This window comes from Rhincodon typus, chromosome 4 (genome assembly GCF_021869965.1).
Source record: "Rhincodon typus isolate 14 chromosome 4, sRhiTyp1.1, whole genome shotgun sequence".
NCBI lineage: Eukaryota > Metazoa > Chordata > Chondrichthyes > Orectolobiformes > Rhincodontidae > Rhincodon > Rhincodon typus.
The window spans coordinates 65,181,541-65,206,540 of record NC_063335.1 but is presented as its reverse complement, the minus strand read 5'-3'; the positions used below and the strand labels follow the sequence as shown (position 1 = coordinate 65,206,540).

Sequence of the window (25,000 nt, the reverse complement as noted above, 5' to 3'; positions counted from 1 at the left end):
CCAGTGCTGCCAACTGTTTATTAATTTCTTGTGAAATAAATTAATCTGGTTGAAGAACGCATCTATGATGCTGAGGACCTCTGGAGGACACTGAGGAATTGTTCACTTGGCACTTCTGGCTGGTGTGCTGGCCTTCCCCATCATTGAAGATGGAGATATTTGTGGTCTGTCTACCACTGTTCATGACTGGCAAAACTGCAGAGCTTGTATCTAATCCATTTGGTCATGGGATGTAGCTTCACCAGGTTGACACTTCAGTCATAGGTATGTCAGATGTTGTTTATGGTATGCCCGCCTCCTCTCTTCACTGAACTCGGATCAATCTTCCAGCATAACATCAGTGCTAAAGTGGGATTATATATTCATCAGATTACAGGTTTAGGTTGTGTATAATTCTGTGGTTGTTTGCTCGCCGATCCAATTGTTCCATGGTGTGCAGACGTTTCGTTACTATTCTAGGCAACATCATCTGTGCAACTTCTAATTGAAGCACTGGTGTTCTGCTCAATTCCGAATTTATATGATCCTCTGGTGTGGTGGGTCTCATCACTTCTGATTCTGTTTTTTTTTTAAAGCAGTGGTCTGTATACGGGGTCTATTTCAATGTGTTAGTTAATGGAGTCCCGTGTTGAGAAACAGACCTCCAGAAATTCCCTTGCATGTCTGTTGTTCACTTGTCCCAGTATAGTCACTTTGTCCCAGTCGAACTCGTGGCCTTCATTGTCTGTGTGTATTGCTCATGTCTTTTTACTGCCAGCTGGTGTTCAACTATCCTGGTCGTTAGTTTCTTCCCTGTTTGACCAATTTAATGTGTGTTACACCCGCTACATGGGATTCTGTATATCCTGTTTACTGTTGGTATGGGGTCTTTGGCATTTGACGTGGTGTTGATTGTAGGTTTATGTACAATCGTGATCCTACACGGTCTAAGGAGTCTGGTTGTCATTTCCGATATATTTTTGATGTAGGGTAGAGTTACTAGTGTCTTCTGTTCTACCTTGTCCTCTAACTGTTTGTTTGTTTTTGTAGGCATCAGCAGATGAAACATCTTGGGTATCTGTTGTCAGTAAATACTTTTTGCAGGTGTTCCTCTTCGATTCTCTGGAGTTCTGGAGTGTTGCAGTGTGAGATGGCTCGTTTAAATAGTGTCTTAATGCAGCATTTGTGTATGTTGGTGTGGTTGCTTATTAAAGAATTTGGTCCGTGTGTGACCTTCCTGTACATTCTGGTCTGGAATCACTGTTAATCTCTCTACCATTATATCTAAGAATGGGAGCTGTGTGTTGTTTTCATCCTCTCTCTAGTGAATTTTATGCTTGCAAAGATGCTGTTATCAAATTGGTGGGTTTCTTTTACTTTTGTGCATTTGATTATTACGAATGTGTCATCCGTGTAACTTATCGATTGGATTATAGGAAGGGCTGTATGTCCAGTCTCTGCATCACTGCTTTTGCGATGAGACCTGAGATGGATAATCCCATCGGTGCGCTGTTGATCTGTTTGTATATTTGACCATTGAACTTGAAGTGCATTGTGAGGCATAAATCTAGTAGTTTCAATAATTTGTCCTTGCTGATGTTGTTGCTGGTGTTCAGGGTCAGTGCTCCTGGTCCTTCCAGTAGTGTGACTAGTGTCTCTCTGGCTAACGGTATGTCAGTGGATGTAAGTAGTGCTGTGACATCGAAGGAGATCATGATTTCGTCCTTGTCAATTTTTGTGTCCCTGAGCTATGTGAGAAATTCTTGGGCTGTGGGGATCTGCTAATTAGGTGTTTAAGTCTCTGTTGTAATTCCCTCGCTTGCTTTTGTGTAGGTGTGCCTGGTAAGGAGACTATTGGTCTGAGAAGCTTGGGGAGTCCCTAGAAGCAGGGGGCTGTTTGACCCATCTTGGTTTCGTGCTGACGTAGTCGATATTAGTGATCTCTCCTGCATATTTATGTTTCTTGAGTATCTGGGTTATCCTGTCCTCTAGCTGTGGTGTGTATATAATTCTGCTGGTCCTGAAAGCTTAGAATGCCAAATGGCAGTCCAATCTTGGATTTGCTAACTCTATTTGCAGTCTGACCCATCTAGTGGTAGTGCCATACAATATGCTAGAGGGTTTTCTCAATGTGAAGATGGGATTTTGTCTCTACAGGAACTGTGGTGTGGTGATGACTCTCAGAATCACAGAATCCCTATCGTGTGGAAACAGGCCCTTCGGCCCAACAAGTCCACACCGAACCTCCGTGCGTCCCACCCAGATCTATAACCTACCTATTTTACACCTTACTGAACACTATGGGCAATTTAGCATGGCCAATCCACCTAGCCTGCACATATTTGGACTGTGGGAGGAAACCAGAGCACCTGGAAGAAACCCACGCAGACACGGGGAGAATGTGCAAACTCCACGCAGACAGTCGCCTGAGGATGGAATCAAACCCAGGTCCCTGGCACTGTGAGACAGCAGTGCTAACCACTGAGCCACCGTGCTGCTCCTACTGATGTTTTCATGACACACAACTGCAGCAAGCAGGGTGGTAAGAATGAGGTGAATAAGACTTCTCCAATATGGTTACTTCCCTCACCACCTACTCCAGATTTAGTCAAAAAAGACTTGACCAATCTCATCAGTAGTAGTGCCGTCAAGCTCTCTTGGTAGTGGGCGTTGAATTCCCTCACGCAGAATATATGTGTGCGTTTGTCACCTTCAGTACTTCCACCAGTTGGTGCTCAACGTAGAGGAACGCTGAATTCTGAGCTGAGCAGGGTGGTTCATGGGCATCAGCAGAGGTTTCCTTGTTCATGGTTGACCTGATGCCATGAGATTTCATGGGGTGCGGCGACAATGTTGAGGACTTCCAGGCAACTCCCTTCCAGCTTTATTGACTGTGGCATTGACCCTGATGGATCTACTCCACCAGAGGGACAGGACATATGCAGTAATAGTGGTGTCAAATCACAGTAAGAGACGCACACAGATTTTTTTCATGACTGATGTTATATATTTTGATTTGATTATATATCTTCATTCAAAAATCCCCTGTGCTATTAACTAGCTTTTATTTAGTCATATGCACTCCTCCAATTCACTTTGTTTTCTAACCTGTTGTGAATGATGTCAGTATTCCTGGGGAAGTTATGAATGTGAGGATTAGGACAGGGCAGTAGAGTCAGACAGGGTCAAATTACATTTTTGATAAAACCTTTTATCCTTTTCCAAAGTCATTAATAACAAGTGAACACTTTTTTTGTTTTAGTCAATGTGGTTATGTTGGAGCAGCTCATTTTTCTTCACCCCTGACTAACTTGATTTATTTTTGTTGGTGTTGACTTGAGAAATAAACATTGGTCAGAGAACTAGAAGAATTTCACCTTATTTTGAAAATGACTCCAGTGTCTCTTTAAAAGTCCATCTGAGAACATTGATGGAACCTCAGTTTAACGTCTTGCACTTTTTTTAGAAAAACGTTCCCCTCACGATGCCATTCTCACTAAGTTGTTGCACGGAAGTGTCATTCTGAATTATTTGTTCAAGTCTTGCAGTGGTCTTTAATTCACAACCTCCAACTCTAAACGCACTAGTACTGAGTCAAGGTGATTTTTTTTTAAAAGGTCAGAAATTTTGTTTGTTCTTAACTAATGAGCTAAATAGACTAATTGACTTTTCTGATCCAGATTTAGATTGTGTTGTGAAACATGATTGTTGCATGATGTATTATGGGTTCCAGTCTTCTGATTTCTTTATAATTCTTTGCTGTCTAGGCCCTTTTGGGATAAACCATGGAATTGAGATTCATGCTGATGTAGTAGATTATGCAACAGAGAAGTTGGACAATTTTATAAAAAACAGTGACAGTTTTGATAAGTAAGTATGGAGTTATTTGAACTTATTTTCCTCAGATTTTGTTCTCCCAAGTTCTAATAAGATATGTTGTTTTTTCTCCCAGATCTGAGTACACCCGCATTATGTGGTGTTTTTTTTTTGTTGAATAATCTTTGTGTTTGGTTTCACACAAATTCTGTGGTCTTTGACAGTAGCCTTTGTGTGAAAGGACATTATTACACAATGTTCTTATGGCAATATCCTGAGATATAGTCTTGACCCAGAAATAGAAGTACAACGTTTTATTTTGTTGTTTTGTGAGGAAGAACTTGAGGATTTAGCAAAAACAGCAACTTGTATTTGTAACGTATCTTTAGAATCCTTAAACATCACAAAGTGCTGCACTTGGGTGTTATAAAATTAGACCAAGCAACATAAGAACAAATTATGTAAAATGACTGGAAGCCGAGTCATAGAAGTGGGTTTTAAAACATGGCCTAAATGTGGATTGCATCGGAACAGGGAGTGCAACAATCTGAGCGATTTAAGACTGGACGAGATATTATAATTATTAGCAAGATGCCAGATTGTTGAAAGATTTGAAGCCAAGATAAGCATTTTAAAAAAAAAAGCCAAACTGGGAGCCATTATAGGTGAGCGACCAGAGGATTGTTGGACGGCATTTAGTACAAGTTGGAACATGGGTAGGAGAGCTTTTGATGATCTCAAATTTAGGGAAGATAGATGTGGAAGTTGGCCAGGTGTGCATTCAAGTAAGAGCAGGAGCTGACCCTGAACTCCTCAAGACTGTACCACCATTCTAGATCTTTAATGCAAGAAGTGTTAGGAATAAGGATGATGAACTTAGAGCATGGATCAGGACTTGGAACTATGATGTTGTGGCCATTACGGAGACTTGGATAACACTGACAGGAATAGTTTTTGGATGTTCTGGGGTATAGATGTTTCAAAAGAAATAGGAAGAGAGGTAAAAGAGGTTGGGGAGTGGCATTGCTAATCAGGGATGGTATCACAGCTGCAGAAAGGGAAGCCATGGAGGAGGGATGGTCTACTGAGTCAGCGTGGGTGGAAGTCAAACAGGAAAGGAGCAGTCACTTTACTGGGAGTTTTCTATAGACCCACCCCGCTCAGTGCAACAGAGACACTGAGGAACACATTGGGAGACAGTTTGTGGAAAGGTGCAGAAGTAATAGGGTTCTTGTCATGGGTGACTTCAACTTACCTAATATAGACTGGAACCTCCTAAGTGCAAATAGTTCTGATGGAGCAGATTTTGTCAGGTGTGTCCGGGAAGGATTTCTGACTCCATATGTAGATAGGCCGACTAGAGGGGATACCATATTGGATTTGGTGCTTGGCAATGACCCAGGATAGGTGTCAGATCTCTTGGTGGGAGAGCATTTTGGTGATAGTGATCACAACTCCCTGACCTTTACTATAGTCATGGAGAGGGAGAGGAGCAGATGGTATTGGAAAGTATTTAACTGGGGGAGGGGGAATTACAATGCTATTAGGCAATAACTGTGGAGATAAATTGGGAACAAATGTTCTCAGGGAAATGCACGACAGAAATGTGGAGGTTGTTTAGGGAGCACATGCTACGTGTGGTGGATAGGTTTGTCCCACTGAGGCAAGGGAGGGATGGTAAGATGAAGGAACCTTGGATGACAAGACATGTGGAACATCTAGTCAAGAGGAAGAAGGAAACTTACTTAAGGTTGCAGAAGCAAGGATTGGACAGGGCTATAAGAGATCTACAAGGTAGCCAGGAAGGAACTGAAGAATGGACTTGCGAGCTAGAAGGGGGTATGAAAAAGCCTTGGTGGGTAGGATCAAGGAAAAGCCCAAGGCGTTCTATGCTTATGTGAGGAACAAGAGGATGGCCAGAGTGAGGATAGAGCCAGTCAGGGATAGTGGAGGGAACTTGTGCGTGGAGTCGAGGAGGTAGGGGAGGTCCTTATTGAATACTTTGCTTCAGTATTCACTAGTGAGGGGGACCCTGACATTTGTGAAGACAGTGTGAAGACAGCATGAAACAGGCAGATATGCTTGAACAGGTTGATGTTGGGAAGGAGGATGTGCTAGAAATTTTGAAAAACATGACGATAGATAAGTCCCCCTGGGCCAGACGGGATATACACAAGGTTACTACGGGAAGCAAGGGAAGAGGTTACTGCCCCTTTGCTGATGATCTTTGTGTCCTCACTGTCCACTGGAGTAGTACCAGATGATTGGAGGGTGATAAATGTCATTTCCTTGTTCAAGAAAAGGAATAGAGATAATCCTGGGAATTGCAGACTGGTCAGTCTTACTTCTGTGGTGGGCAAATTATTGGAGAGGATTCTGAGAGATAGTATTTATGATTATTTGGAAAAGCACAGTTTGATTAGAAATAGTCAGCATGGCTTTGTGAGGGGCCGGTCATGCCTCACAAGCCTTATTGAATTCTTTGTGGATGTGACAAAACACATTGATGAAGGCAGAGCAGTGGATGTGGTGTATATGGATTTTAACAAGGCATTTGATAAGGTTCCCCATGGTAGGCTCATTCAGAAAGTAAGGAGGCATGGGATTCAGGAGAATTTGGCTGTCCAATAGAAGACAGGATGGTAGTAGATAGAAAGTATTCAGCCAGGAGCTCGGCGACCAGTGGTGTTCCGCAGGGATCTGTTCTGGGACCTCTGCTCTTTGTGATTTTTAGAATGACTTGGACGAGGAAGTGGAAGGGTGGGTTTAGTAAGTTTGTCAATGACACGAAGGTCGGTGGAGTTGTGGATAGCATGGAGGGCTGTTGTAGATTGCAACGGGACATTGACAGGATGCAGAGCTGGGCAAAGAAGTGGCAGATGGAATTCAACCTGGAAGTGTGAAGTGATTCATTTTGGAAGGTCGAATTTGAATGCAGAATGCAGAATACAGGATTAATGGCAGGATTCTCGGCAGTGTGGACGAACAGAGGGATCTTGGGGTTCACGTCCATAGATCCCTCAAATTTGCTATCCAAGTTGATAGAGTTTTAAAGAAGGCGTATAGTGTGTTGGCCTTCATTTGGCAGGGGAATTGAGTTTAAGAGCTGCGAGGTTATGTTGCTGCTCTGTAAAACCCTGGTTAGACATCACTTGGAATATTGTGTTCAGTTCTGGTCGCTTTATTACAGGAAAGATGTGGAAGCTTTAGAGAGGGTGCAGAGGAGATTTACCATGCTGCCTGGCCTGGACTGGAATGCAGGCCTCATGAGAAAAGAATGAGGGAGCTTTTTTCATTGGAGTGAAGAAGGATGAGAGGTGACTTGATAGAGGTGTACAAGATGATGAGAGGCATAGATAGAGTGGATAGTCAGAGACTTTTTTCCAGGGTGGAAATGACTATTACGAGGGAGCATAATTTTAAGGTGATTGGAGCAAGGTACAGGGGAAATGTCAGAGGTAGGTTCTTCACACAGAGAGTGGTGAGCATGTGGAATGCGCTGCCGGCTGTGGTATTGGAGTCAGATACTTTAGAGACTTTTAAGCGAATCTTGGATAGGCACATGGATGATAGTATAATGTAGGGTATGCAGAGTAGTTTGATCATAGTAGGATAATAGGTTGGCACAGCATCGTGGCCCGAAGGGCCTGTACTGTTCTATGTTCTGTGTTCTATCTTGCGTTTTTCAGAAATGAACAACAAAAAATGGAGGTCGTATCAGTAAAATTTCCTTCCCTAAAGGACATTCGTGAGTCAGACAGGCTTTTACAACAGTCAAAATTAGTGGTTACCATTAGACGAGCATTTTTAAAATTTTTAATTCCAATTTCACCATGTGGGATTTATACTGACATCTTTAAAGCAGTAGCCCGAGCTTCAGGTGTGGAGAAATTTCTCCTCGTTCTTGGTCTGAAAAGGCTTCTCCTGAGACTCCAACCTGTGGTTCTAAACCTGCATAGCCAGGGGAAATATCCTGTCTTCATCCACCTTGTCTTGTCCATTTAAGAATTTTGTAAACTACGGTATGAACATTTCTCATTCTCCTGAACTGTCAAGAATATAGGCATACTCTTCTCCATCTCACCTCATTGGACAATCCCTCCGTCCCACAAATTAGGTTCATGAACCTCTGCTGCACATTCTCTCAATGGCAATTTTATCCTTCCTTTTGGTAAGAAGACCGAAACGTTGTGCACGGTTCTGGATGTATTTGCATCAAGATTCTATTCAGTAGAACAAGACATATTTACTCCGCTTTTCAAGTTGTCTTGTGATAATTGCATATGTATGCTTGCCTTCCTAATTACTTACTTCATCTGCAAACATATCCAGGTCCCTTCAGATGTCATTATTTATCAATCTCTCACCATTTAAGAAATACTCTGCAGTTCTCGTTCCTCTTAGCAAAATTAACGTCTGCATTATGTTGCATTTACCATGTTTGTGCCACCTCCATTATCCTGCTGAAATCTCCTTGAAGCCTCTTTGCATCATCCTGAAAATACATTCCCACATAATTTTGTCATCCATAAACTTGGAATATTACACTTGGCCCCGACAGCCAAATCATTGTAGATCATGAACAACCTGGACACCAGCATTAATCCTTGCATTTTGCAATGCCTGCCAACCTAAGAATGACCTGATTTTTAAAAAATATCATTCTTTGTTTTATTTCCATTAACCGATTCTCAATCCATGTATATTCACCCCTACCCCATGTGCTGTAATTTTATCTATTAATGTCCTGTGTGGAACTTTATCAAAAGCCTTCTGAAAATCCAAACATATTGCATCTGGTTTCCCCTTCATCTATTATAACTTGCTTGTCAAACATTTCCTCTTGTAATTTTGTTTACCCTGCTCAATCAGATCATTATTTCTGAAGTGCCCAGTTATCAAATCCTTTATAATGGATTATATTATTTTCCCTGCTACTGATAATCTAGAGTTCCGTGTTACCTTCCATTAAATTTCATTCTACAGGCAGCAGTCATCCTTAGGAATTGTTACCATTGTTACATCCATCCGGTTCCATTCTAATCCAGCTAATCATAGCCAAAGAAATCATCCAGGGCTCCTCTTTCCATTTCTGTATTGGAATCTCTGCTGTCCCCCAAGAATCTACGCTTGAACTTCCATTTCTCACTTTCGGGCTGTCCCTTGGCAGTAGCATCCGAAAATACTGTGCAATTTCTGCAATGGCTGGTGAGAATCAGTACTACTTCACCACCTCTGTCAAACTGTCTACGGCCTCTATGTTGTCAGATACCTTCTTGAAACAAAATTCAGTACAGAATGAACAGACCCAGTCCCATTTGCCAGCATTTGGTCCATATCCCTTTTAAACCCTTTTTATTCATGTACCCATCCAGATGCCATTTAAATGTTATAATTGTACCCACTTCTACCACTTCTACCACTTCCTCTGGCAGCTCGTTCCATGCACGCACCACACTCTGCATGAAAAAGTGGCCTCTTGGGTCCTTGCTGAAGCTTTGCCCTCTCATCTTGAACCTATGCCCTGATGTTTTGGACTACCCCACCCTAGGAAAAGGACCTTGGCTATTCACCCTCTCCATGCCCCTCATGATTTTATAAATCTCTGTAAGGTCACCCCTCAGCCTCCAATGTTCCAGGGGAGAAAAGCCCTAGCCTATTCAGCCTCTCTCTTTATCCCAAACCCTCCTGTCCCAGCAACATCCTTGTAAATATCCTTGTAAATCTTTTCTGTACTTTCTCAAGTTTAACAGCCTATACAAGGGCGACCAGAATTATATGCTATAATTCTAAAAGTGGCCGCAACAATGTCTTGTGTAGCTGCAACATGATATCCCAACTCCTATACTCGGTGTTCTGACAAATGGAGGTAAGCATGACAAATGCTGTCGCCTTCACCCTGTCTACCTGCAACTCCACTTTCAATGCGCCTGCACCCCAGGTCTTTTTGTTCAGCAACACTCTCCAGTGCCCCACCATTAACTGTCTAAGTCCTGCCCTGATCTGATTTTACCAAAATGCAACATGTCACATTTATCTATCTGCCACTCCCATTGGCCCATTTGATCAAGGTCCCATTGTGCTGTGAGATAATCTTCATTGTCCACTACACCTATTTTGGTGTGATCTAACTTACTAATCGTACGTCCCATATTCATATCCAAATTGTTTCTATCAATGATGAATAGCAGTGGAATCAGCGCTGATCCTTGTGGCACACCACTGGTTCACAGGCCTCTAGACAGAAAAGCAATCCTCTACCACTTCCTTCTGTCTCCTACCTGTTCTCATTATTTTAGTTATTTGTAAAAAATAGATTGAAGGTCATTAACTTCATTTTTACTTGCTTAAAAAAAAACTGCCGTTCTGCATGTCAAAAGTATTGATGTTGTTCTGCCATGTTTTGGCTAGAGCCACTTGTAAAATGGGAGTGGTTGTACATATGGTCTAGTGCCAAGCTTGTATCCATTTACAAAATATGTAGTAACATGTTATCGTTGTTTTTAAATATTTATTTTTAAATCCTAGGTTTGAATTTTGTGAGCCAGTATTTGTGGTTGGGAACTGCTTAGATGTTTTGTCAGACAGTCTACAGTATGACCGTGTGTATTGTGGAGCCGGAGTCCAAAAGGACCATGAGAATTACATGAAAATTTTTCTTAAAGTTGGTGGAATTCTTGTTATGCCTATGGAAGATCAGGTGATGTTAACCTTTAGAGTGATATTCAGCAATTTATTAACCCATTTCATTGTCTGTCATTAATTCAGTCTTTAACACATTAGAATGCATACAGTTCAGTCAAAGCTTCTTGCCTATGAGATCAGAGTTCAAATCTAACACAAACTAATAGATTTACAAACCAAATACTGCAGATGCTGTAAATCTCAAATAAAACAGGAAGTGCTGGACAAACTGAGCACAACATGAACATTCTACCTTGTTATCCAAACGACTAGACTGTTTGTTTGTTTATGTTCTTGACTTCAAAAAAATCTGATTTCTGCTATTTAAAACCTTTAACTTAATGAATTATCAGCTAATTTTTCTGAATGAGTGGCCTTGAGTGCAGAGCCTCCCTATTAGGGGAACACATTAGGCAAACACTGTTGACTACTTGTAATACATTGGAAAAGGATGAAAATTAAGAAATAATGATCTTGAAAAGTAGATTATCAGAACTTCTCCAGGATTACGTTTGAGATTTGAACCCATTGTCCCCATGATTGGAGACAAATTGAAATCCAGATTGCCATAATCTGAGGTTTCTGTCTTAAAAAAGAGAGAGGCTGTCCGCATTCAGTTCTTATTGATGTACATTGACAGAATAAGTCAGACTGTAATTTATCATTAATTTCCAGTAAACTTGCCTGGCAATTAATTTGGGAATTGTGTTGGAAGAAGAACTATATTGATGGAATAGTTGTTATCAGATCATATTCACGCTGTACTTTGGAGTCCCGAATCAACTACTGTACCAAAGTGAAAAATCACCGTTTACCTAAACATTTGGTCTATGCCAAAAAATGTGGAGATAAGCATTATAAAATATTTTTACTTAGGTAGGATATGACTACTCTTGCCTCATCTTTTGCCTGAAGGCATTTCTTCCTCATTTGTTAGTTTTAATACAACTGTTATTCATAGAATCCCTACAGTGTGGAAACAGGCCCTTCGGCCCAACAAGTCCACACTGAACCTCAGTGCATCCCACCCAGATCTATAACCTACCTAATCTACACATCCCTGAACACTACGGGCAATTTAGCATGGTCAATCCACCTAGCCTGCACTTCTTTGGACTGTGGGAGGAAACCGGAGCACCTGGAGGAAACCCACACAGACACAGGGAGAATGTGCAAACTCCACACAGACAGTCGCCCAAGGTTGGAATCAAACCCGGGTCCCTGGCGCTGTGAGGCAGCAGTGCTAACCACTGAGCTACTGTGCCACCCTTGTTAGCTCAATAGCGAGTCTGTTGAGTTAGAAATGTAGACACTAGTATCAATAATAATAGCATATCCAAGCTTGCCTCAACAGTATGTTGCAGAGTTCAGAATATCTGTTGCTTAAGTGAATCTGTGTTGCCAAAAATCTGCTTTGCATTCGTAGGCATGTAGAGCAAAAACAAAACTAGAGCTTAGCAGTGGAGACTGCTTGCACGTTTGTAGTAACAGTGGATCACAAAGCACTGTGTTTTCTATATCCTAAATGAGATTTATGTGTACCTCTGTTTATGAACTTGTATCACTTATCAAATGTCGTCCTTCAATACAGCTTACTCAGATAATACGCACGGGACAAAACACATGGGAAACCAAAAATATATTGGCTGTTTCATTTGCTCCTCTTATCCAACCAAATAGATCAGATTGCTTCAAGTCAGAGAATGTAAAACTTCGTAAGTAATCAAAACTTTTCTTCAACAAAAAATTAACTATTATTTTGCTGTTCAAGCAATGGGATCATGAAGAACCAGTGTTATTCCAATAAAATAAGCACATCTATAATGTTACTGGCACGCAATTAGCATTAATGTATGAAATCATTTGAGATGCTGTAGTTCAAATGTGAACTATTATAAATACTAAAATTGTACAAAAAGATCATTTGAACCTCATAATTTTAACACCCAAGCAGTTAGTCTTATCTTTGTTGAGGACTAAGTGCATGTAGTTGCTGGCTAAGAAAGTCTAAATTTTTATTTTGAAGGAATCCAATTTAATTTGTGGTTGACATTAAACTGAAATCTACACTTAAATTCAGTAATTACCAACCTTAAGGGTTTTTTCCAAGAGTTCCAGTGAAAAAGCAACTCAATTAAGAATTAACTGAAACTGGATTCCCCTTAACACTTCAGCCCATCAGACTCACTTAAGAGCTTATAAAGCCAGTCAACTTCGTGCAACTTAGTGCTGAGTGTGACTTACAATAGAGTGCTGGAGTCAAATGAAGGCTTTTTTTTTGGTTGTTTTTGCCTAAACATTTTCAGCTTCCAGGAATTGATTCTTGCTCTGCTACAGGAGAATGAGCTGGTTAATTGGTGAGCATCTGGTAAGTGATTAAGGTTTATTCAACTCCTGAGCTTCAAATTGGTATAACAGCTGTTAATCAGATTAACAAAATACATAAGAACATAAATAAATATAAAGCTAAGTACAATAATTAAATAGTTCCTTAGAACATGTTAAACTTGGGTGGACAGCTAATGAGTCACAGTTGCAACATTGATATCCATTTTGTCCAGTATGTATCAGCAATATATGTCTAAAGTACAAGCAGCTTCAGCTCAGACTTTGAGCTGGAAGCTGAGCAACAGACATCAGGATGCATCAAGGATTCTTTTGTACCAGGAGGGAGTCACATCACTTCGGGTTAGATTATCTGATTTGGCAAGTGTTCAGGGCTAGGTGAATGTGACTGGGTCTCCTTATCTGCCTCATTCACAGAGGACAGGAGCACAAGACCCTCAATTATTGCAATTACCCAACAGGTTTGAGAGTCTTTCATCTTGTTTGGATGAGCATGAGAGATGCAGGATGGGTGAGCTACCTAAGCATGGCACCATAATGCAAGAAACCACTTGAGAACAGAGTAAGAAAAATGTAGGTCAAGTAAGGAACAAGGCAGTGAGAAGGATTGACACCACTCTCTATAGCAAGAAGTCCAGACATCTGTGTTGTCTGAGTGGTGCCAGGGTTCAGGACGTCTCTGGGCTAAAGTTGACAGGACCTAAATTCTTGAAGTGTGGAAGACATTTAGGAATGACAGGAAAATAGGAACAGGTAAATATGTGGCTTTGTTATTTAATGATGCTGTGAGCTAAGTAGAGAGGGATGATGCAGTCAGACCGAGCAATATTGAAAGGAGACTAAATTGTGAGGGGTACAGACAGGAGATTTTGTGGCCACAGAAGAGGCCCCAGGATGATGTGTTGCCTCCTGGGTGCCAGGGTCAAGCTTGTCTGAGCGGTTGAGAACGTTCTGAAGGGGGAGAGTGAACAGGCAGAGGTCATTGTGCACATTGGTACAAATGACGTACACAAACAAAGGGATTGGGGTCCTGGAGTTAGGTAAGAAGTTAAAAAGCAGGACCTCCAGGGTAGTGATTTCTTGATTACTCCCAGTGCCACGTGCCAGTGAGGATAGAAATAGAAAGATAGGCCAGATGAATGCGTAGCTGAGGAGCTGGTATAGGAGGCAGGGTTTTCAGTTCTTGGATCGTTGGGATCTCTTCTGGGGTAGAGGTGACCTGTACAAGAGGGGCAGGTTGCACTTGAACCAGAGCGGGTCCAGTATCCTTGTGGTAAGATTTGCTAGTGTTACCCAGGAGAGTTTAAACTAGTTTGGCAGGTGGATGAGACTCTGAATAAGGGAGGAGCCATTGAGAAGTCAGGGGCAAATACATTAGCCATTGAGAGCAAGTTTACTATTCAGGATAGCCAGGGGCACAGTAGAGGGAGGGAAAAGACTTTTGGTTTAAAGTGCATTTATTTCAATGCATAAGGCCTGACTGGTAAGGCAGATGAGCTCAGAACATGGATTGGCTCTGGGGATTGGGATATTTATAGCCATAGCAGAAAAATGGCCGCAAGAAGGGCAGGACTGGCAGCTCAATGTTGCAGGATAGAGAAGCTACGGGTGTGACAGAAGTACAAGTAAGTGAGGAAGGGGAGTTGCCCTTTTGATAAGGGAGGACATAACAGTTCTAAGAGAGAATATTCTTAAGGGATCATCAGATGAGGCCAAGATAACAAGATGTAGAGCTGGATGAACACAAGAGGCCAAGCAGCATCAGAGGAGCAGGAAAGCTGACGTTTCGGGTCGAGACCCTTCTTTAGAAATGGGGGAGGGGAAGGGGATTCTGAAATAAATAGGGAGAGAGGGGGAGGCGGATAGAAGATGGATAAAGGAGAAGATAGCTGGAGAGGAGACAGGCAGGTCAAAGAGGCAGGGGTGGAGCCAGTAAAGGTGAGTGTAGGTGGGGAGTTAGGGAGGGGATAGGTCAGTCGAGGGAGGACGGACAGGTCAAGGGGGTGGGATGAGGTTAGTGGGTAGGAGATGGGGGTGGGGCTTGAGGTGGGAGGAATGGTTAGTGAGGCGGGGATGAGCTGGGCCGGTTTTGGGATGCGGTCGGGGGAGGGGAGATTTTGAAGCTTGTGAAGTCCACATTGATACCCTTGGGCTGCAGGGTTCCCAAGCGAAATATGAGATGCTGTTCCTGCAGCCTTCAGGTGGCGTCATTGTGGCAATGCAGAAGACCCAGGATGGACATGTCGTCCAAGGAGTGGGAGGGGGAGTTGGCTCTTGGAGCGAAGGCCTGTGACTAGTGGTGTACCACAGGGTTGTTATTTGTTATTTACATAAATAATCTGGATCTGAATGTACAATGCATGGTTGGTAAGTTTGCGGATGATACAAAATTAGGAGGTAATGTTGATGGTGAGGGATGTTATCAAAAATTACAGCAGGATCTTGATCAGATAGAAAACGGGGCTGAGGATTGGCAAGTGTAGTTCAATACAGATAAGTGTGAGGTGTTGCACTTTGGAAAGCCAAACCAAAGTAGGAGTTATACAGTAAATGGTAAGGTACTGAAGAGTGTTATGGAACAGAGGGACCTAGGAGTACAAGTACAAAGTTCGTTGAAAGCGGTATCACAGATGGGCAAAGTGGTGAAGAAGGCATTTAGCATGCTGGCCTTCATTGGTCGAGGCATTGTGTACAGGAGTTGGGATGTTATGTTACAGTTGTACAAGTTGGTGGTGAGGCTGCACGTGGAGTATTGTGTATAGTTTTGGTCACCCTGTTATAGGAAAGACATAGTTAAATCTTCTTTGCTCACTTTCTAGTTTATAAGGATGTTGCCAGGACTAGTAGGCTCTGAGTTATAGGGAAAGGTTGACCAGGATAGGACTGTATTCCTTGGAAGGTGGGAGAATGAGGGGTGACCTTTGTTGAGGTGTACAAAATCAAGAGGGGCGTGGATAGGATGAATGCATATCGTCTTTTTACCAGGGATAGGAAATTGAAAATGAGAGGGCATAGGCTTAATGTGAGAGGGGATAGATTTAAGGAGGACCTGAGGGGCAACTTCTTCATGCAGAGTGGTGCGAATATGGAATGGGCTGCCAGAGAAAGTGGTTAAGGCAGGTACAATAACTACATTTAAAAAGCTTTTGGATAGGTACATGGATGAGAAGGATTTAGATCGATATGGACCAAATGCGGGCAGTTGGAACTAGCTGAGTGGGGACCATGGTCAGCATGGACCAGTTTGGGCTGAAGCGCCTGTTTCCATGCTGCATTACTCTAACTCTATGATCTAAGTTCAGGAAATCCAGATGTGGTTACAGTTTGGGTGGCAATGAGAAAGGGTAAAGGCAAGAAGTCTCTTGTGACAGTGGTGTACAAGTGCCTAACAGTAAGCGGAGTATAAAGGACAAAATAACAAGAGCTTATCAGAAAGGCACAGTGGTAATGAATGGAGATTCTAATCTACGTAGCACCTAGAAATGTCAGATGGACAGAAGTAGCCTAGATGAGGAGTTAATTGAATGCTTTCAGAATAGTTCCTTTGAATAGCACATTCTAGAAATAATCAGGGAGAAGCCTATACTAAATGTGGTATTGTGCAATGAGATGGATTAATTAATGATCTCCTAGTGAAAACATCTTTAGGTAGCCAGTACCACAGTTGAATTTTACTTGCAGTTTGAGGGAGAGAAAGGAGTGGGCCTGAGACACTGTGGGCAAATATGAAGGTATGAAAGCAGAGCTTGCTGAAGTATATTAGTAAATTAGTTTAAAGAACAGGTCAGTAGAAATGCAATAGTTGATAAGTTAATGTTTTACAATTTGCAGAATAGGCAAATTTCAGTGAGTAAGAAAAATTACGAGGATTGGATTCATCTTCCATGGTTAGCTAGAAAGGCTAACAATAGTATCCGACTAAAAGAGAAAGCAGGTTTGTGCAAATACAGTTGGCAGGTCAGAAGATTGAACAGAATAGCCCCACTTCGGCTGAAGATTATACATAGCCTTCCCTTGCTATTTGCAACACCATAGGCGAATAATAAAATATAGTGATGAAATAAGAAAGCTTTTTCTTCCTTTTCTACAGCACCAGTGACTGTACGATGCCTCCAGGACTTGGCAAGAATTTACATTCGCCGCAATCTTAGGAACTTGATAAATCAAGAGATTCAGGCCAAAGGCATTCCTCAGAAGGCTGCACCAAAACGAAAACGCAAGAAGCTTCGTAGGCGTAAAATTGATACCTATGTATTTGTAGGCAATCAATTGATACCTCAGCCATTTGACAGTGATGAGGATGACAAAATGGAAGAAAATAAAGAAGAAGAAATGAATGAAGACCTCAAACAGGAAGAAGCTTCCCCAAATTTACTTCGAGAGAGAATTCTGAGTCTGCCACTACCAGAATCTTTGAAAGCGTACCTAACCTTCTATAGACAAAAATAGCACTGAACAAAAATAATCTAAAGGTATCTATATTCACTGGCTTTTCAAAATCTCAAATGTAATGTAGCATTTTTCTCAAATAATCACTCCAAAAATGATATTTGCTTGAATATAAAGAAAGCAGGTTTCAAATAGTAAATGTATGATTAAATTGGTTTAACTTGACTACTTTTAATTAATCATATCAGTTCACGTTTGAAGATTAAAGCAGAATACTCCTTCAGATATACACATTAATCTTGAGATTTCTGATAGCATAATAACTTTTTGATGCAAATGATATCACATTTTCTATGAGAAGATGAAAAGTAGGTTATTTTTAAAGTTACATAAAGGTTTTAAACATTTAAGTGGCGAGTGCCATTTAATATAACTCGAATAATCAGATTTGCTACAGCAATTAGCAATTTTTACTTTTATTATCACTTCTCTTCGTAAGTCATGCATGTGCAACCAAATGATAAATAAGACATAAAGCAATGTATTTGTTTAACAGTGAATTGTGTTAATCTAAAGGAATATTTCTTCTGACAATGCAAAAAAAAATCCTCTGAGCAGTTTAGTTCAAAAGTGTGGATTTAGCTATACCATCGATTAATTGTGCAGCTACTTAATGATGTGTTTACTGCCCACAAGTAATATATGGCAGGTCCTTTTAATTGGGCTTTGATACAAGCAATTGTTCCATATTCTAATTACATGTATGAGGATGAATAATATTAAGACTCAAAATATTGTACAATCTCCTTCTACTGCAATGCACTTTAGAATTTAGGAAAATTTAAGTTTGCCAAGACCATTTTTGACAAAACTTGCTCTGTGTTTTATTATTTTTGAGCTATATTCTTCAAGTGTTAGAAATTGAAAATGCTGTTACCTTTTTCACTTTGAAATTACTTTGGGATAGTAAATACCCTTAAATAATACTCTGGGACCTTAGGAATTATGTAGCAAACTTGCAAAAAAGTAAGGCAATATACCATCGCCACTGATTTGCTTACTGTAGTACTTTGCTCATTTGCACCTCTCCTGAATCCTTAGTTTGGGTACAGCTCAAGGAGAGGTCACTGAGGGATATTTTCTTGATAACACGTACAGTAGGTTGTACTTGTGTACCAAGATGATTAATCCATGGTGGATTGTGAACTTGGTAATGATACTTGGAGTGACATTCAGGTAAATACTAGGCTTTTTGTACAGACATTGAAAAACCTTTTTTTCTGCACTGTTTATCATTTGACCTATTATACAGTAGTTAAAAAATAATAGGTGTATTTTCATAGGTAATGTAATTTTCAGCAACTTTGATCAAGAAATATAAATTCACGTTTAGAAGTGTTGCTTTTGGTGTCAAATATGGTTTGTTTTATTTCATAGAATTACTATTTAAAGAGTAGCAGTTCTGTGAAATCTAAATTTAAATGTTTGCTTCTGTATACATTTATTTGGGGAAATATTTTGCAATAAAATTGATATTCTTTGTCATTTTTGTGTGCTGACAAGTTTGTAATGTCTGATTTTTGATCCCGAAAATTGAAATCAAAATGTTCCTTTTAAAGTTTTTGGGAAGATTTGTCATTCGGATTGTGGATGAGGTTGTAGACTTGCTCGCCAAGCCGGTTCATTTGACTGCACATGTTTTGTATTCCTGCTAGGTAACATTGTGCCAGTGTGTCTCTGGTGAAGCATTGTTGTTTTGTCCTGCTTGTTGTTTATATGCCTTGGTTTGCTGGGGTGGTTGGCATTACTTCCGGTTCTGTTTTTCAGTGGTTTGTATGTCGGGTCCAGTTCAATGTGTTTGTTGGAGTTCTGGTTAGAATGCCAGGCCTCCAAGAATTCCCTGGCATGTCTGTTTGGCTCATGCTATTACGGATGTGTTGTCCCAGTAGAATTTGTGTCCTTTGTTCGTGCGCAATACCCTCAAACTGGCCGCAGATGGGAGACAAATGCCATCTGCCGGAGTGCGACCTGCGAACAACTGTACTTGCTGCATGAATGCCTCCAAAGCAGGTACTACCACAAAGCTTAAAATATAAACTACCTATCAACAATCCACAGGCACGGAGAACAGTTGCACAGAACGGGTGCAGAATGATAAGGGTTACGATTAACGATGGTTACAACCACCTCCACAAATATGAGCGGGAAATTACTTGCCAAAAAACTTTGAACTCCAACGCAACCGACCAAGAATGGACAACCACACTGGAACAAGCCATCACCATACAAGAACAAAAGACCAGAACAAAAAAGAACAGCCCTACAAGAAAAACTATCCAAACTCGCCCACAACAATGACACTGACAACACGGAAACATGAATCAAGAACATCTCCGACTGACCACTTACAGACACAGAAGACCGTCCTAGTACGCGGACTGAGTTAAAACTACAGCGACGCCAAAAAAACTGATTTCCCGGCTGCACTGGAGTAGACTCTGAGGAAATAAAACAGACTATCAGACAGACAATAGTCCCAACACTGAGCAGAAAAGGTAGGTAGAACACGCTCTCAACACGAGAAGAAAGCCTTGAAAAGACTCAAAGACAGAAACATCACAATCTTACCGGTGGACAAAGGACGCGTGATACTAATCCTTAATAGCTTTCTCAATGTATTGGACTCTAACACACTACTAGTAGATATTGACACCTACCAACACATAGCAATAGACCCAACACTACAGTTAGAGAACCAGATTACAACAACCCTGAAGAAATTACACAACTTGGGAGATATCAGCAAAACAGACTACCAAAAAAATGAGGCCAGAGGGATTCAACACACACCGCTCCTATGGACTCCCTAAGGTACACAAGCCAGCGGTCCCTTTCAGACCCATTGTCTCACTACCAGACGCACCAACATATAGACTAGCCGAAGAACTACAATGGAAACTGAAATACTTAGTTGACAACGCTACCTGTTCCATCCACTCCTCCCAAGAATTCCTCAGCATCATTAAGGACACCAGAATAGAAGAGGACAAGATTATGATATCCTTCGACGTAACAGCACTGTTTACATCCATAAACATTGACCTAGCCAAAGAGACAATTGCCACACCGCTGGACAAATCAGGAAGGCAGGCATCCCACGACAGCAACAGCATCAAGGACAGTACCCTGAAACTGCTGGATCTGTGCCTCACAACCCACTTCACCTTCAACAACTATATATTCAAACACATCAACAGAACACCAATGGGATCCCCAATATCAGAACTGATTGCAGAAGCAGTAATGCAAAGGTTAGAACGAACAGTGCTTCCCCACTATACAACCCAAACTCTGGGTCTGCTATGTAGATGACACCTTTTTGATTATCAAACGCACAAGACTAGAAGAAACTCACCGACACAATAACAACATTCTCACCGGAATAAGATTCACAAAAGAAGAGAAGAACAATAACTGACTACCCTTCCTAGACATAAGGGTTGAACACCAGAACAACGGGGAACTCCAGACTAGCATATACAGAAAGACCACACATACAAACCAGATACTTAATTACACCGCCAACGACCCCAACACACACAAACTGAGCTGCATAGGACATTATTCAAACGAGCCAACGCACACTGCAACAACAACAGAATTGCACAAAGCAGAACAAGAGCACTTTTATACAGAGTTTTTAAAAGGAATGGATACCCATAAAGCATAATCCGCCGTTACCTCCGCGACAGGCCACAAGAAGAAGACACACCACGACCAGACACACTAGTCGCCCTACTGTACATCAGAGACCTATCCGAGATGACCACAAGATTACTCAGACCCAAGGTACCAGGGTGGTCTACAAACCAATAACCACCTTGCGACAGCTACTGACAAATGGAAAGGATCTCATACCCACAACCAATAAAACTAATGCAATATACAGGATACCATGCAAGGACTGAGAAACATTAAATAGGCCAAACTGGAAGAAAACTGACAATAAGGATACACGAACACCAACTAGCCACCAAGACACATGACCAATTCTCACTGGTCGCAGTACACACAAAGAAGGACATTAATTCGACTGGGACAACACATCCATAATAGCACAAGCCAAATAGGGACATGCCAAGGAATTCCTGGAGGCCTGGCATTCCAACTGGAACTCCATCAACAAACACATTGAACTGCACCCAGTATACAAACCACTGAAAAACAGAACCGGAAGTGATGCCAACCACCCCAGCAAACTGAGACATATAAATAACAAGCGGGACAGAACACCACAGCTTCACCGGAGGCGCATCGACGATATTACCTTAGCAGGGCAACGAAACATCTGAAATCAAACACCAGTTCGCTGAGCAAGTCTACAACCTAAAATGTTCAGAAAGGCACCAGAAAATGAATTTCATCTGCCTTTTAATGAGCTATTGCATTTTCTAAAGTTGTAAATAGTTATTCACTGAAATATTTACAGATCAACGATTCAGATTTTCCCCGCAGCACTGTCTAATGATATGTTCCATAAACTCCTGCCCATTTTGTTGTTGTTCAGTTTTGAAATGAGGTGAAGGATCCCACCTTCGAAGGGACTAGCATCAAATTGAAGATGTCATTTTCAATCATTCTGCTCAATTAACGGTGGTAAATCAAGAATGTCAATGTATCTGCAGCTACACCTGATTTCATTACACTATGCAGAGTCCAAATGGAATTGAATAATCTTAACAACAGTGATTATGTGCTAACATAGGTGTAGTGTAGGCAACCATTAGATGTTGATGGGAAAGGGGGAAACAGAGAGCATAGTCAATTTGGAATGTTGTGGGAGAGTCCTGCAGAAAATTTTGGTGATTTTTATTTAGCCAAAAAAAAACCTTTCAAGACTCCATTCTGAAACTATTCAGATGGATAGACATTTTGTAGCCTATCTTTTCTGGACCCAGCGGTAGACACTCAAGCAGCAGGAGTCACATGCCCTGTCACCGTGGAGAAGCAGGAATTATCTTTTCAATTGCTTTATTTTTCTTTGTGGAAATGGACTGTTTCTGTATACTAGCTGATTTTTTCACTTCTGCCATGCTGTCTGTCTCACCCCTGTGATTTGACCAATAATTATGTCACTGTCCTGATTGAAATTAGGAACAATTAACTTTAAAGCATTCACAGAGCAAATGTGTTATGGAGTAGCTAAATTTATTTGATCAAGGATATCCATGGAAATTATATATTTGATTTTGGCGTTACAGGTAGTGGAATTTAGTATTTTTAAAACAAAGCCGATAACGACAATGCTGTCTTATTGAGACCCTCATGGTTGGTCAAATCAATTTTTTAGTACATAATTACCCATACTTGTGTTAAAACATAATTAACTAGATAATAACTACAAGGTTGTCTTTAATGAAAGAAAGAGGATTTTTAAAAAAAATCTCCTAATCCTTGAGAAACATTGCTATGTGACTCTAAACTGTTGGGTGAACTTTAAAAGCTGGTTGATGGGGTGGAAGGAAGGTTCTAGATAGATGGGAAGGTAATTGTGTTTAAAGATTCCCAGAGTCCTCGAGGTTTAGATTTTTTAATTGAGTCCTGACTGTTTAGCTCTGATCTTGCTGCTTCAGTCGATAGTGAATATGGTAGATCTTGTGTTTGCAATGAATGGTCGATATTCCAAGTTGCTTTGCACTGGGCACTGAGTTTTGATTTTGATTGGGTTTGATGAAAAACAGGCAGAGGGGATGGGAAAGTGAGTGAGTCTTTAGGGTTCTTGCTTACAAATCCATTTTTCCTTCTCCATTGCTACCCCAGCCAGCAATGATAAAGGTTCATTTGTATATTCCCATGTCTGCTCATTATTTTGCTTTCTAACCAATCTGGCAGATGAGCCCTTCATCTCCCAATAAGGGAAATTATTACACATGTGAATTTAGCATGATGCAAATTTCTTGACACTGTGTTTAGTGTCTGGTTTCAGTGCTGATGATTTTAGTAGACCCTTCATAAAGCTTGCTTCAATCTCTGGTCATGTGATCATGGCATTGTTTTAGATAGTATTTGACCTTACTTTTAAAAAAAAACATTTTGGTTTTAGTCCATTTTTTTTTTAAAGTACATCCGTGAACGAGATGAGGTTTTACAACAACCCAGAAGCTTGTGATCATCATTACTAATGTCACTATTTACTTAACTGAATTTAAGTTCCCCACTTGCTGTCGTGTGACTTGAATCCATGTCTTACCAATAATTAATCTAATCCTTTAAACTGCAAATTTTAGTCCATGAAGTTCTCAGGTAATGGAAATCAGGTGATGGACATTGAATATCAATAGTCCATGTTTGCCATTATCATAACAAAAAATATTGCAATGGCCTTTACATAAATTGAAATACCTTACATTTACTGAAGATTGTGAGTTTCTCCTGAGGTCTTCATGTAATTGAACAGGCCAGTTCACAACCAATAAACTTTAAGATGCATGAGCCAGTGGGATCTGGAGTGCTGGATTTTTGTACTTTCATTCCTACTCTGCTTCATGATGAAAACATTTGGTCTGAGCATGTTGCAGCTTAGTGGACAAGTTATCATCATTTTGAATGATCGGCCATAAGCTTCTCCCCTTCATTGATGCCTGTGCTGCCACATTTCAGGAGAGGAGGTGGTGTACTGGTAATTTCACTGGATTAGTTATCCAGAGCACAGCAGGCTAATCTTCGAAGGACATGAGTTTGAATCCCATCATTGGTAAATGGTGAAATTTGATTTTTTTTTTAAAAATCTGGAATGAAATGGCTGCCCTAATGGCGAACATGTAACCATCTATTGTAATCATAGAAATCATAGAATCCCTACAGTGTGGAAACAGGCCCTTCGGCCCAACAAGTCCACACCGACCCTCAGAGCATCCTACCCAGACCCATATCCCTATAACTCGCCTAACCTACACATCCCTGAACACTATGGGCAATTTAGCATAGCCAATCCACCTTTTCTGCACATCTTTGGACTGTGGGAGGAAACTGGAGCAAGCGGAGGAAACCGTAAAAACACATCTGGTTTTCTGATGTCCTTTTTAGGGAAGGAAATCTGTCATCCTTCACTGGTCTGACAGGTAGGTGACTCCAGACCCACAGCAACATGGTTGACCATTGTAGCAATTCACCCCAATCAAGGGCAGTTGAAGATGGGCAATCCAACAAAGACCTTATCTAATGAATGAAAAAAAGAGCATGCTTGAGTGGATTTTCTTTGTCCTTCTAGAACGCTGGTGACTTTGGAGTTCAAGAAACAGGTCTGAGGTGGGGAGATGCTTTTTCAGCCATCCAAATGCAGCATGCATTCCATAGCTGATTTTGTAGGTATTTTGCCTGAAAGCTTGAAGAGGACACAGCATTTGTCCAATGGCCCTGTCATTGAATCTGAAGAATACAGTGATGGCATTACTGGTGAAATTTATTTAGTTCTCTTATGTATATACTGTCAGCACTCTGTGTTCCCTCTAAGCTGTGCAACTGCACTGCTCCTCCAATAATCCATGCTGTTTGATGGCTAGGTGCATTCACTTCCAGTGTCTGTAGTTGCTGCTGCAAACAGACTTTGGAGATCTGAACATTGGCTTGAGAAATTAGAGAGAAAGTAGCCCGCAACTCCTCTGGACACCTAGAATGTTGTTCCATGGTGGTTTTTCTTGTAACAGTTGCACTGTTGTTCATAGAAGGCTGAGCTGGTATTGGATCTCGTTAGTGGCCTTTTGAGAGATGTGGCTGCTAGTTTATG

General features: G+C 41.1%; 1 protein-coding gene across 1 annotated transcript; it reads left to right on the top strand.

Annotated features, from left to right (window-relative positions):
- The first annotated feature begins 3,662 nt into the window (after positions 1-3,662).
- On the top strand, positions 3,663-18,759 carry pcmtd1 (protein-L-isoaspartate (D-aspartate) O-methyltransferase domain containing 1). Its single transcript, XM_020532794.2, has 4 exons — positions 3,663-3,849; positions 10,324-10,495; positions 12,071-12,194; positions 16,916-18,759. Exons 1-4 carry the CDS (start codon positions 3,692-3,694, stop codon positions 17,272-17,274), a joined length of 813 nt encoding a protein of 270 aa, XP_020388383.1. The 5' UTR covers positions 3,663-3,691; the 3' UTR covers positions 17,275-18,759.
- Positions 18,760-25,000: the final 6,241 nt, after the last annotated feature.